The sequence below is a fragment of the Elgaria multicarinata genome, chromosome 13, assembly GCF_023053635.1.
Source record: "Elgaria multicarinata webbii isolate HBS135686 ecotype San Diego chromosome 13, rElgMul1.1.pri, whole genome shotgun sequence".
NCBI lineage: Eukaryota > Metazoa > Chordata > Lepidosauria > Squamata > Anguidae > Elgaria > Elgaria multicarinata.
The window spans coordinates 22900703-22915612 of NC_086183.1; the positions used below are offsets into that span (position 1 = coordinate 22900703).

General features: G+C 43.6%; 2 protein-coding genes across 2 annotated transcripts in view; one reads left to right on the forward strand and one right to left on the reverse strand.

Moving 5' to 3' along the window:
• The window catches only part of LOC134407723 (leucine-rich glioma-inactivated protein 1-like), a 183778-nt gene that overhangs the window by 157267 nt on the left and 11601 nt on the right, over positions 1-14910 (forward strand). The window lies entirely within an intron of this gene.
• Positions 1635-9313, reverse strand: LOC134408359 (alpha-tectorin-like). Its single transcript, XM_063140617.1, has 5 exons — positions 9277-9313; positions 7395-7525; positions 4763-5044; positions 3277-3414; positions 1635-2306 (listed from the first exon to the last, which is right to left on the reverse strand). Exons 1-5 carry the CDS (start codon positions 9311-9313, stop codon positions 1635-1637), a joined length of 1260 nt encoding a protein of 419 aa, XP_062996687.1.

Consider the following 14910-nt stretch of genomic DNA (forward strand, 5'->3'; position numbering starts at 1 on the left):
TTCTGAAACAAAGGTGGTTTCATCTGGAGGAGAAAGAAAGGCAAGGTTTGCACCAGAAGGAAAATACTATCATTTCAGGGCACATCCAAAATTATTATTATTATTATTATTATTATTATTATTATTATTATTATTATTATTATTATTTAAAGTGGGACCGATGCCCTTCCAGTGGCACCCAACTAAATAGTTTCATCCTGAGCTTTATCCCTCTGCCCATCTGCACTGTAAGGAATTGCGACTACAGCAACAGCAAATAGTGTGCACTGTGCAAAGGATGTTGCTTTGCTTTTCCTAAAAATAAATACATTTTTGAAAAGGGATAAAGGACATCTTAAAAAGCAGAGAGGGTTGTATGGTGAGATTTTCCTTGGACTAGAGGTTTTTACCATCCCGACACCATCTCATAAGTGGGGGGAAGGTAGATAGGCATCAACTGGGAGATCAGTATCTAGTGGATCAGTTTTGCAGCAGATCAAGAAGGGACTTTGACTGTACTTGAATTTCACATGGGACATAAGGGGATTGGCCCTCTTGTCTTTTATAATGGCCCCCTTAGAGAATGCTTTTCAATGGCTACAGGAGGGGGGGCATGATTTAGCTAAACTTAAGAGACTCAGTTCTGAGGCTTGTGGATTACACAAAGCGACCCATTGCCTCCACCCCACCCACCTCAATAATTGGAATACTGGAATTTGGTTCCCGGTTGTTTACCAATAAAAACAAAAAAGTCCCCCTACACACACACACACACACACACACACGCCTGTTTCACTCCTTGGTCTGTAATAATTCAGACGTGTGTGTGTGTGTGTTTCTTCTATATGCAGGTTATCCTGGCATATCATACGGATTTTAGGGTGCAGTAGATCATTGGGTCCACCTCTTGAGCTACCAGTTTGCATGGAACCCCTCCCACTCCCCAGCAATCATTTTGCCGTTGCCTTCAGCTGGACCTCAAGGTTCTAGCAAAGGAACAAGATGGCCTCTATAAGCTTGAAGTCTGACCATGGCTGCTGAATACAGAAAGCAGCTGAAGGGTCAAAGACGAGGTGTTCAATGGTCTATTCATATTTCACACTCTAGCTAGCAGAATAGGTTCCTTGCCTTCTCTTCCTTTCTCGCCTTTCTCAGGCACAGCAGCAATATATATTGTGCAATGGTAATCACTGGCCATATTGACATTTGACTAGCCACAGATGTGATGATAACTAGGGAGAAGACAGGGATTGCAGGACCAGCAAGGACGGTGCACCAGGTGGGAGAGGGTCAGCCACTCAGGGACTTCCAAGGTGTAGCTTAGCATAAGGCTTCTTCAACTCCTTTAATTTGGCCCTGATCTTAAAGATGAAGGAGTTCATCTATTTTTGGACAGGGGTGGGGCAGCCAAGATTGCACCTTGCGCCCCCCCATGTCTTTTCTAAGGAATATTTATAAGTAACCTTTGTCATCTTGAAACAGTGAGGGGCTCAGTAAGGGGGTGAGACTTTGCAAAAGCTGGAAAGAATGAAAGAGAATTTTGTTTGAACCAGAAGACATGGGAGGAATGTCTCCGCTTTTGTAACAAGAACAGGAATGGTACCTGAGGATTTCCAAGAAAAGCCAGCTGTCACCCACCCCTTGCTTTGATATACTTACCACTCACAGTCATCACTGTCTTCAAGGCTCTCTATCTCTTCTATAGGAAGAACTGGTTTTTGTTCATTGGGGACTTCTGGTTCCTCAACCTCAGTGCCCACTGGCTCTTCAACCTCGGGGACTCCTGGCTCTTGGAAGTCGGGGTGTACTGGGTCTATGGCCAAATGTGGTACTAGCTCTTGGACCTCAGTGGGTACTGGCTCTTGGACCGCGGGAGGTACTGGCTCTTGGACCACGGGAGGTACTGGCTCTTGGACCACGGGAGGTACTGGCTCTTGGACCACGGGAGGTACTGGCTCTTGGACCACGGGAGGTACTGGCTCTTGGACCACTGGAGGTACTGGCTCTTGGACCACGGGAGGTACTGGCTCTTGGACCACGGGAGGTACTGGCTCTTGGACCGCTGGAGGTACTGGCTCTTGGACCACGGGAGGTACTGGCTCTTGGACCACGGGAGGTACTGGCTCTTGGACCACGGGAGGTACTGGCTCTGGTTCTTTCTTAGGCATAAGCTCTTCAGGGACTCCGGTCACTTTGAAATTATCCACCTGGAATACCCATCGTCCTTGGTCCTGCACATTGCTAGTCTTTGTAATGTTGACAATTCGAGGAGTGCGGGAGTCAGGGATGCTGTAGTAGTTCTTGTCATCACCACTGTTAAAACCAGCCTGAAATAAACAACACCAACCGTATCTGCATGACATCCAAATGTTGCTTTATGACAAACAGTACGAATATTTGGGATCATCGGGGAGTCTTCCCAGGACCTGTATCCTTCCCCTGTCATTAAAGGACCCAAAAACTCAAAGGACAGAGAGGACCAGGTTCTCAAACCATGAAGGAAGCAGTCACTGTAGTGGCCACCCTGCTGGCCACTACAGCAGGGTTGTCAGATTCTGTTCTACAGTACCACCTGGCGGCCACAGTGCACCTTGCCAGCTGCAGAGTAGTTGCAGGACCCAGGCCCATATCAGGAAGCACTCCCAGATGGCCTGATGCAGACCAGCTGGGAGCAGCCAGGAAGGAGCTATATAAGAACTGCATTTCTGTTCCAGCCTTTGCCACAGCAACATGGTCTCCTGTGCTTGCTGTAGACAGTGCCTGACTTTCTACAATTCCAGGCCTTGCCTTGCCTTGCCTTGCCTTGCCTTGCCTTGCCTTGCCTTGCCTTGCCTTGCCTTGCCTTGCCTTGCCTTGCCTTGCCTTGCCTTGCCTTGCCTTGCCTTGCCTTGCCTTGCCTTGCCTTGCCTTGCCTTGCCTTGCCTTGCCTTGCCTTGCCTTGCCTTGCCTTGCCTTGCCTTGCCTTGCCTTGCCTTGCCTTGCCTTGCCTCTTGCCTCTTGCCTCTTGCCTCTTGCCTCTTGCCTCTTGCCTCTTGCCTCTTGCCTCTTGCCTCTGGTCCTGCTTGAACCTTGTTGCTCCTGGATGCTGAACCCTGCTTGTCTGTGGACCGTGCCTTCCCCCTCCAGCCCTGCTTGGACTCTGTTTTGCCTTTGGACTCTGAACCCTGCTTGCTTCTGGACCTTGCCTTTTGCCTCCAGCCCCGCCTGGACTCTGTTTGCCAGTTCCATCCCAGTCCCAGCATTCCTGCGCTGAGGCCTTGCTGCCCACGCCCTGGACCCTGACAGAGGTCCACCTACCTGTGCTGGGATGCCATCCAGACCAGTTCTGGGATCTCCATTACTTGCTGCACCTGTTGTCCACTGGATCCTTCCATAGTTGAATATTACGAAGGCAGTGTGGCCATCGGTACATAAAACAGCCTGGAAAGTGTTTACCTGTAGTAAAGTCAAGCAGAATGAGTGATGTCAAGACCCAGCATGGATTTAATCACAATTTATTTATTTCTTAGAAGCATCACCTATCCCCCCTTCATCCTAAGATATCAGGGCAGTACACAGCAGGCATAACCCCTTCCCCCCCCCAAAAAAAAACCCAAGCCCCAAGATAATGCAACACACCACAAAAATTTCCAATGAAAACAAATTAGAAGCACATAAAAAGTTGCAACTAAGGTTGTAGTGCCTGAATTTGCTTTCCTTTCTCCACTCCTCCTCCCTCCCAATCCCCTTTCCTTTTGTGTCATGTCTTTTAGATTGTAAGCCTGTGGGCAGGGACTGTCAAGAAATACTTTTGTAAGCAGCCGTGAGAGCCTTTTTTGGCTGAAAGGCGGCATAAAAATGCCTTAATAAATAAATAAAAACAGCAGAGATATTAAACATAAGCTACAACACATTAGTATGCCCGGGCAGATAAGTAAGTTTTAACCTGGTGCCAAATCAATAGTAGCATCAGTGACAGTCAAAATCTAATGGGGAGGGCATTCTACACACGTCGGGAGCTACTGCAGAGAAGGCCCTGTGACTAGTTCCCAGACAATGAGCTTCCCTGGAGAAGAGCATCCCCTGAAGACCCTAAGACATGGGCATGTTAGCATAGGAAGAATGTTCTCAGCCTCTGGCTTTTCCTCTTTGCTTTAGGGATGTTTGCTATTGTCTTTGTTGATTTGATTTCTTGAGGCTGGAGCCAAATGAGTGTTTAATTATATATTGTTTTAACTTGGATTATGGTTTAATTTGTTTTTAACTGTGTATATTTATTGTTTTATACTGTATGTTTTTATCTGTACGCCACCTTGAGATCTTAGTGATATAGGGTGGGATATAAATATTTTAAATAAATAATAAATAAATAAATAATCTAATAATATGATGTCAGTTAGTTTTTAATAATGGAGATCTTTGCCCAGTTGGAAAGTTAATAGACTAATATTTCAGAATGAGATTCTAATCTATCATTGGGATTCTTATTCGGCATGTCACAGCGTGAATACATTCTTCACCAGTGGCAGTAGCTACTACATGTAATTAAAATAAAGTCCAGATCGCATTTGAATGAGATCTTATGGAGCTAGAATTAATTATGGCCCTTGTCTCAGCCACATTTTAGCCATAACCCTGCCACCTCATTCCGTTCCAGTTTACAAAAAAGAACTCCCTGTAAAGCCATGCAATACAGAAGCCAATCCAAGTGGCCAAGTTGCCATTGACCAGGAGAGGGCCCAGCTGAAGAATTAGCGGAAACGGAAAAATAGTTAGGCTCTTGTTAATACTAGGAGTGACTTACCCTGTTGGACATAGACCCAAAATAGGCCACACGGTCCCAGGTGGCCACGAAGGCCCAAGTGACTTTGAAAGGGATGTTAGGAAAGTACTTGTTGATATCACTGGTGATGCGTTTCAGCAGTTCTGGGTCATGTACATCCCGGTAATAGACTTCACCCCCCAAGATATTGTTGACATCCCCCCAGTAAGGGGCAACAAAGGCTTTTCCATCTACCAAGGGGATGGGTTTGGGGGTGTATTCTGGGACAGGAACGGAAAAGGAAACCACACCGTTGTTGTTAACCTGTGATGAGGCAGAGAGCAGCAATGTAAGACTTAATAGAATCTATAAAACAAAATATTTTCCTAGCCTAAAACAGATTGCCCTGAGGGTATCCTTTGTGGCCACTGAGCTTGTGGAATCTCAAACAACAGGCAAAAGCAAAGTGTAACTGGTCTAGGTATATTACCAGTAAATCTACCCATATTTAAATAACAATATTTAAATTCTTCATAAGGATAGGAAGGGTCAGCCCTCTGGAGCATATCTTCTACCTGTGGCAAGAGCAACTAACCAATTGTATTAGAAAGGAAGATTTCAGAACTGGAGGATTCTCCCAAACTAGGAAATTTCATAGAATCATAGAATAGTAGACTTGGATGAGGCCATCGAGTCCAACCCCCTACTCAGTGCAGGAATCCACCTTAAAGCATCCATGACAGATGGTTGTCCAGCTGCCTCTTGAAGGCCTCTAGTGTGGGAGAGCCCACCACCTCCCTAAGTCATTGGTTCCATTGCCGTACTACTCTAACAATCAGGAAGTTTTTCCTGATGTCTAGCCGGAATCTGGCTTCCTATAACTTGAGCCCATTAGTCCATGTCCTGCACTCTGGGATGATCGAGAAGAGATCCTTGCCTTCCTCTGTGTGACAACCTTTCAAGTATTTGAAGAGTGCTATCATGTCTCCTCTCAACCTTCTCTTCTCCAGGCTAAACATGCCCAGTTATTTCAATCTCTAATCACAGAGCTTTGTTTCCAGACCCCTGATCATCCTCGTTGCCCTCCCCTGAACACGCTCCAGCTTGTCTGCATCCTTCTTGAATTGTGGTGCCCAGAACAGGACGCAATACTCTAGATGAGGCCTAACCAGGGCCGAATAGAGAGGAAACAGTATCTCACGTGATTTGGAAGCTATACATCTATTAATGCAGCCCAAAATAGCATTTGCCTTTCTTGCAGCCATATCACACTGTTGGCTCATATTCAGCTTGTGATCTGCAACAATTCCAAGATCCTTCTCACTTGCAGTATTGCTGAGCCAAGTATCCCCCATCTTGTAACTGTGCATTTGGTTTCTTCCTCCTAGGTGTAGAGCTTGCCATTTATCCCTATTAAATTTCATTCTGTTGTTTTCAGCCCAGCACTCCAGCCTCTCGAGATCACTTTGAAGTTCCAAAGGAAGATTCTCCAAAACTGGGTAGTTTCAAAGTCAGTGGGTCATGGGAACCTTGGTAGGTACCAGCCCCTCCAATATTTTGACAGCAATGTTCTCAGCCAGGTATCATATTGTCCTGTGTTGAGGAAACCAATGGTGCAGCTAGGAATGCCCAGTGCCGTGAAATCCAGCTCTTTTTGATGCTTGTTGGATTCCCACAGTGTCCCAGTTCAACTTGCATTTGTGAGCCAATCCAAGGACTTTTGGTGTGTGTGTGGGGGGGGGGGGGCGTTGTTTTGTTTTTTAGGTTGTGTAAAGAGCAATTTGCACAAATTACAGGTGAAATTTGCAAAAATTGAGCAAACTGCTTTTTACACAAATAAAATTAAAAACTCAGAAACCCAGAAACATGTGGGATAGTGAACCAAAGTCCGGAGGGGGGAAGGACACCTGATTAAAACTCAATAGGCATCACTACCACACCAGGCGGATTCCTCCAACATTTCTATGTGCAGCTAGGTAAATTTAGACCATGAACTTCACAGTCTTAAGAAGACCCTTAAGGTTAATGCATTTCATTAACCATTTTGTGGTTAAGCAGCATGGTTTAGCGTGTTGTCTGAAAGGGCCCAGTGTGTGTTACTTCCACTGTGAAATATACATCTAACATTTTAAATCTCCCAGTTGTCCCAATCTACACACCATTCTATGCTTTACAACTGCTACTACCTTACTTATACTGTGTGTTAGAAAAACAACAAAACTATTTGCCAATCATAATTTTTTAATAAATAAATACTCTGAACTTGTACCCTTTTGCATTACATACGCCCTTAAATCATAGCACCATTGTAACGAGAACAAAATGGAGTCTGATTCTGCTACCCTGAAGCCCTCATCACCAGCAGCCCTTTGGGTGACCATATGGGGCCCCCGGGCTATAAGGAAGTGGGGAGGATTTTGGCCCCAAGGTCCAGTGCTAGCTGCACCATGAAATGGAACCTTGTTCATCATCTCACCAAACATTCCTAGATTGATAGGCATCGCTTTTGCTGTGCACTGTTCCTGTTCTGAGAAGATGGGAGTCTTTCATGAAATGCCTCTTTTATGGCTGCCCGCTCATGCCAAGTGGGCAGCCAAACCATCCAAACTAGAACTGCCATGTTCCCCTTTCCTACGGTTTTGTCTCGCTGTGTGACAGGTGGGGTCATACATACATAAACGCTGTGGTAAGTCTTGCCGTAGAAGATGAAGGGCTGCGAAATGGGGACCGGTGGTGATGTCCCATCATCATCTTTGGGGTTCTTCATATCTCCTACAGCTTCCCCATAGGGATACAAAATGTGTTCTGGAGGGAAGGAAGAGAGAATGCCTTGATATCTCAAACCTGATACAAACCAATGAGAAAGTGGATGTTGTTGTGCATCATCATGGGGTGGGGAAGCCCTCATGAGAATGTGTAAAGTTCCATAATCAGATATTTTAAGGTGTGATCCAATGCATGCCTACACAGAAGGAAGCCTCAGTGAAACCTTCTCCCTATAAGACTGCAGACTATATAATATCTTCAAAAACACTTACATTGCACAAGCTATTATTTATTTATTTATTTATTTATTTATTTATATAGCACCATCAGTGTACATGCTATTGAATGTAGTCCTCTTATTATTAGATCAAGCTTGCTTTAAGGTGTATGCTTTACATAGGATTGGCTCTAGATGAAGTTAAATGTGCTTGGGTCCCATTGAAATCAATGGGTCAAGTTAGTCATAACAGATATTAACTGGGGACAAAGTTCAACTTAATTTGGATCCAACCCATTGCTTTTTTCTGCCTTGGCATGCAATCTATGGCTTGGTCCCCACATGCATGACAACATGATGCCTGCAATGTCAGATGATGTCCTGCAGGTGCAGGTGGGACGTCATACTTATAACACCACCTATAGAACTTTTGCTGCTCCTTCCATCACTCATGACAGAACTGTATGCACCAATGCAAGTGGGACCTGCACCAAGAAGTTGCAATGTGGATGGCTCCTCTTAAGCCAGGCCCTCTTCCAGAACCCTTCCACACACAAAAATAAAATAAGTGTTCAACAGCAAGCATACAAAAATGTTCACTGGAAAAAATGCATACTTTTGAAAAATGCACAGAAATATGCTTTTATCTTCGGGAGAAGAATGCCTACATTTCAAAAATGTGCACCACTGATGCACACATTTGGAAAAATGAGCACAAAAATCTGCATGGATTTTTGTGACAAAAAGGAAAAAAGCAAAGGTGGCAATCTGACACAGACTCATTTCAGAACAAACTACAAAGTGGAATTAAAAGAACTTTAGCAAGCTCGAATTTTGCTGGTTTGCACATCCCCCTCCCCCTCTACAACCATGATAACTAGAAACTTATTCTCAGTGTTTCAAATTATATCTGGGGGTTTCTTCCAGCATGTTGTGAGGGCTTTTAGGAAAATATGTACAATGATGATCAGTTTGATTCCTAAATCCATTGCTTAAACCCTTGTTGCTTAGGTGGACCCTACTCAAGTTGGCATAATCATGATGGATACCTGTCATGTCCAATGTCATCAGCAATGATTTATCTGCACATTATGATCTGACTCATTTAAATAACTCAGGTTACTAAAAATATGCATGCATTCGATCTTACCATTGCTTTCTCTTGTTTCAGGTACTGGAGAAGGCAGGGCTGAACCTGTGTGCATGAGAGAGAGAGAGAGAGAGAGAGAGAGAGAGAGAGAGAGAGAGAGAGGATTGTGAATCTCATGCCAGATCTATATGGAGAATTTCGGTGAGCTCAAATTTGGCTGATTTGCACATCCTTATTCTGGACATAGGAGAGAACCTGTAGGAATCTAGGAGGCTGCTGGGCTTATGGATTCCCATGGGAGGCCCTATACCAGCTAACAGCTTAACAAGGGTTGAATCACCTCGGTGATTCTTGGTGTGACCTTCTTCCATTCAGGGCCGAAAGCACCTTCTGTGATCTTTCACTCATTTTGACTTGTTTGTTTACCCATTTCCAGACACCAGCCTCTGGTGAGGCTTAAATTGCTCTCTTGGTTCAACTTACCCAGCAGAAGAAACAGGAAGGCCAAGGATGTCTTCATATTGGCTTCTCCTAGTGCATGACCGACAGCAGCCCAGGAAACGAGGAGTAGGAGGAGAGGAAATATAAAATGGAATTAGGGTGAGTGTAAGATGAGAATGATGGTTTCTTCCTTTGGGCAAGAGTCATCTGTCCCTCCCCAGGCAGCTTTGGAAGGAGGAGGGGAGAGAGTGTGAAAGAAAAGGTAGCAGAGAGAGAAAGGGGGCTAGTACTAGTGTAGATAGATTTAAAGAAAAAAGGATGCTCCAAACAGACACTGTTTGCTCTGGCCTCATCCACTGCCAGCATGTGTTACCTGACAGACGATGCCTGAAGAAATACAGTCCTTAATTGGTTCAGCACAGTGGATAGCTCTTTAAAATTCTGGTTGGTTCTGACTGAAACGTGGGAATGGATTCATAGCCCCACTGAAATTGGAGCCACCAACTTCCACTGCCTGCTTCTGTTGATGCTATTGATACCTGGAAGAGGCCTCCATTCCTCACATCACACACACACAATGTTTCGCCTTACTCACCTCTTAGTTCTTCAAGTCTTCTGAGTCTCTGCTGCCCAGGCTCAGGCTTCCTTGATGAGCCTCTGCTGTTTTTATAGAGAGCCACCCAAGATTCACATACTCACCGCAAGAATTGACAGGCCTCCATCCACGTCACGGATTTGGCCATATGCCCCCGAGAGGGATAGCCAACCCAATGGCAAGCAGGAAGTTGTAAATCCACTTTTAATCCATTGTGTATATTTCATTCAGTGGGCACACAGGCTTAATCTGGAGTTTTATCCAAAAGAAAATTTTTGAGAGGCTCAGAGGAAGATGAGCAAATTGAACTGAATTCTAGAAGTGGCCTCACCCACTGCAGGTATGTGTCACCTGACAGATTACACAATCCAGGAAGAGAACTCATGGGTTGCTATTGGATTGTAAATTCTGAGTTGTCCATGATTAACAACCCACAGTTTAACCATAGTGCAGCGTTCACATGTAACAACAACCCACAATTCAAAAACAACCCATACTCAACCCATATGCTACGTTGCCGTTAATGTGCAAACTAGGTCAAAGAGTTTACCTAATGCAATTCCTCATGGGTATCTATATTGATGAGCTGGTGATGTGCAAATCTATTTACATTTAATAATTAAAAACCAGACAGATTAATCCAACCAAATTTATTTCATCTGCCTGGTTAAACCCCACGACATTATTCCAAAATATCATCGATGTAAGCACTGAGTACTGGGAAAGCATCTTTCAACATATTTTAATATTTGTAAATGTTATTTTGTCCCCAGACATTTGGCAAGGGGCAGCAGGAACAGTCCGAATGTGCTCTATCAAGTCCATCAAAGAATATTTTAAATCTGTATTAATTTCTGCATTGCTGCTCAGTTTTATTCTGGTTGTGCTTTTATATTGTATTTTATACCATGCTTTTATACTGTTGTTTGTTTTAAATTTTGAATGGTTTTCATTGTTTTTATTTTTGTAAACCACCCAGAGAGCTCCAGCTATTGGGCGGTATAGAAATGCAGTAAATAAATAAATAAACCTTCTTTCTCTGTGACTTGGAATTGCCTTTGTTCTTCCATTATCGAAGGTATTCTGGCATCTCTCTCTCATTGTGTATTCCTAGAATGAGCCAATATAAGTGCTTAAATTGGCAAGAACAGTACTCCACAGTTAATTATGTGATTCTAAAAACAACCAAGAGGCAATAATCGCCAAACCCAGCGAGAACACCAGAACATTCCTTTAACAATCCACACGTCATTAAAACCACCTCTAGCAAGTGTGAGGCTAACACCAATGCAGAAAGACCAAGGCCACAGCTAGACCTACGGTTTATCCTGGGATCATCCAGGGTTCGCCCCTGCCTGAGCACTGGATGCCCTGTGTGGCACTTAGGCCACAGCTAGACCTAAGGTTTATCCTGGGATCATCCAGGGTTCGCCCCTGCCTGAGCACTGGATGCCCTGTGTGGCACTTAGGCCACAGCTAGACCTAAGGTTTATCCTGGGATCATCCAGGGTTCGCCCCTGCCTGAGCACTGGATCCCCTGTGTGTCACCTAGATGAACAGGTTTGACCCCTGGACGATCCAGGGATAAACCTTAGGTCTAGCTATGGCCCAAAAGGGACGCCATAGAGTTAATTATGTTATCCATGAAAATCACTGTGGATTATGACTGTAGAAAAAGCCAACACAAGCACCAATTGTGCGCTCAGCACAGGAACCAATGAAACCATGCAAGTTACTGTGGCTGATTCCATGTCTAAACTAATCACGAACACAACTCTACACAGAATAGCATTTTCATAGTTGTAAAAAACCTAAATTGTTTGGGTAAAAAAAATGAACTCATCTATTTCTTTAGGGCTTTTCAAGTGACCATATACTTGCCCAAGAAAACATTCTGATCTTTAAAATATGCAAGTTACCATCCTTGACCTGATCTTTGAAGTAGGATCCTTCAATGATATATACTAGGAATAAGTTTTTAAAAATGGTCCAGTCAATCAAATTACTTAATTTAGACTTCATTCTAGGAGTAACCCCTCACTGACTGCATTGAGAATTATGTCGGAATAGTCATGGATCCAAATTTCACGAACCAACGTGTCTCCCTGCCTCCACTAGCGGTATCCACTAATGGGCCAGAAAACCTACCACCCATGATATCAGGACATAAGGTCAGTTGCACCACACATTAAAAGGGGGCAGAGGAAATTAAACAAGGGTAGCCATTTTTGACAGCTTGATGTTTCTCCTAGTGTCTTAGAACACATTGTCTGTTCATGCTGCATGGAGACAGAATGCTTTAGAATGGCTCCTACATTCAGTCCCTGCCTCACTGCACTTTATCCCAGTTCTATGTGAATCAATATTAGCTGACACCCACCCTGTATTCATCTGGCAAAAAAAAAAGAAAGGGGGGGGGACCATACAGGCCAAAATTGGGAAGATCCCATTACGAAAGAAGAAAACAATTTAAGACCATAAGAAATGTGGATCTAGATTAGCCATTTGATCCTCAGTTGTTTTGCTTCTGCACAGCAAGGATTAGGTGAGCATACAGGGTGTGGCGCTGTGTGCTTTGGCCATTCCGCTTGTGTTGATCTCAAAATGTTTGCAAATGGGGTTCTGCATTGGGGAACAGGATACTGAAATGCCCCTGGACTTTGGGATAATATTGCCGCTTCTAATGGCTGCATTACACCGACACCCCATCTCAGAAGCAGGCATTCACGTAATAGAGTAGAACAAGTAGAACACAAATTCCAGTGCCCAGCTTTCTTTCACTGTGATCCTATACTCACTTTCCCGAGTCTAGGCCCCATTGAATGCAAAGGGACTTACTTCTGAGTAGGCATATAGAGGACTGTGTTGTTAGCCATATGCCAAATTAAGCTATTTGGCAATGCATGAAGACAGGGATATATGGAGAAACAGGAAACCATGAATTAAAATCACTGGTGATTCAAGATGAGCAGGGAAAAGAAGGTGCCTCATTTCCAACGTTAAGGAATGTTAGCATTCAAGCTGTATTAACTGCATAGTAAATTGGTTAAAAATACAGTGCAGCAATTGTATGTAGCAGGGTAGGAATCAATCCATCATTAGTGGGCCCATTCAGAAGACACCTTAAACCATGGCTTTAACCACAGTAGTTAAGCCAGAAAGCCAAGCCGTATTCAGTAGGGATGTGCTCCGCTCCGATTAGGAGCGTAGAAGCAGTAGCGGATTGGCCTGCTCCGCCTTACCCAGAGGCGGAGTAGGAGCGGACCGCGGACCCCCTAGAAGCAAGGCGAAGAGAAGCGACCATTTTTCGGAGCTCCGAGTTCAGGCGGAGCGCTCCGGTCGCCATCTTGAAAACATTTCGCCATAGGATTGCATTGCGGCAAATAATCGCGCATAACTACGTTGTTTTTGAAGCTATCGTTCTGGAAATTCTTGTGCACAGAGAGTCGTGGATGGGGGTCATTTTGAGACCACTCTCACCTCTCTGCGTGCTGTGGTTCACGTGCAATATTTTTTTAAAAATCGGGGCAACCGCGGGGCTCAAACTGCGTTTCGGCTTTTCGCCCATAGGATTGCATTGAGGGAAAGAATCGGGGATAACTGGGGGGGGGTTTAAGCTATCGTTCTGAAAATTCTTGTGCACAGAGAGTCGTGGATGGGGGTCATTTTGAGACCACTCTCAACTTTCTGCGTGCTGTGGTTCACGTGCAATATTTTTTTAAAAATAGGGTCAACCGCGGGGCTCCGTTTCGGCTTTTCGCCCATAGGATTGCATTGAGGGAAAGAATCGGGGATAACTGGGGGGGGGTTTAAGCTATCGTTCTGAAAATTCTTGTGCACAGAGAGTCGTGGATGGGGGTCATTTTGAGACCACTCTCAACTTTCTGCGTGCTGTGGTTCACGTGCAATATTTTTTTAAAAATCGGGGTTTGGGTTTTTTTTATTTTTTTATTTTTATTTTTTTGGAAGCGATGACAGGCACATTCAACTCCCAATCCTGATGAGAATTGATCTCCTCAGAAAGCATCCTCCTCCAATCCCAGCGTTGGAGGGGGGACTAAGGCAGACCCACCCTGAGAACTTTCTGTTTTGTGTCTCTTTGTGGGTTGGCGTTCGTGGAGGGAACACTTAGTTAGTTAGTGCTCCTGCTTTGGACTTTGGAGATAGATTAGGATAGGTTTAGTTTGGCGTGTGTGTGTGTTTGTTTGCTTCTTTCTGACTTGTAGCTTAGTTTGCCCTGTGTTTTCCCCTTACTTTGATTTAATATAAACTTTATTTTTGAATTTTGGAGTGTGTGGTTGGGTTGGTTGGGTTGGTTGCCCCCCCCCCTTCCCTGTATTAAAGCCTGACTGTTCTGCTTTTGTGAAAGCTTTCTTTTGAAAGCATACACACAGTTTTTGTCCCATTTCCCTACATTTATATTCTTAAACATATTTTATTATATTCTTTCACATAGTCCATTAGTATATATTCTCATACATATTATATTAGTATTCATATTTTGTTCTTCTTATAGTAGTGGTTGGTTCTTTTCCCCCCTCCCCTCTCTTAAATCCTGATTGTGTTTCCTTCTATCTTCTATATACCAAATATACCAAAAAAATTGGATTCTCTTTTTCTTCTCTGTGTAACTTCGACGGAGTGGGCTGCTTTTGTCAAGTTCAACAGGCAGCCACAGATTGAGCATTTTGGGGAAAGCATACGCACACCATTTCCCTATTCTTAAACATATTATATTATATTCTTTGACATAGTCTTAGTAGTCTATTAGTATACATTCTCATACATATTAGTAGTAGTAGTATTCATATTTTGTTCTTGTTATAGTAGTGGTTGTCCCATTTCTTGTCCCATTTCCCTACATTTATTAGTAATATTCTTAAACATATTATTATATTCTTGTAGATATTCTTAGTAGTAGATATATATATATATATTAGTATATTCTCATACATATTAGTAGTAGTATATTTTATTGTTCTTGTCCCATTTCCCTACATTTAAACATATTATATCTTCTTATACATATTCTTAGTAGTACCTTATACATAGTATTAGTAGTATTAATATTTTGTTAGTCA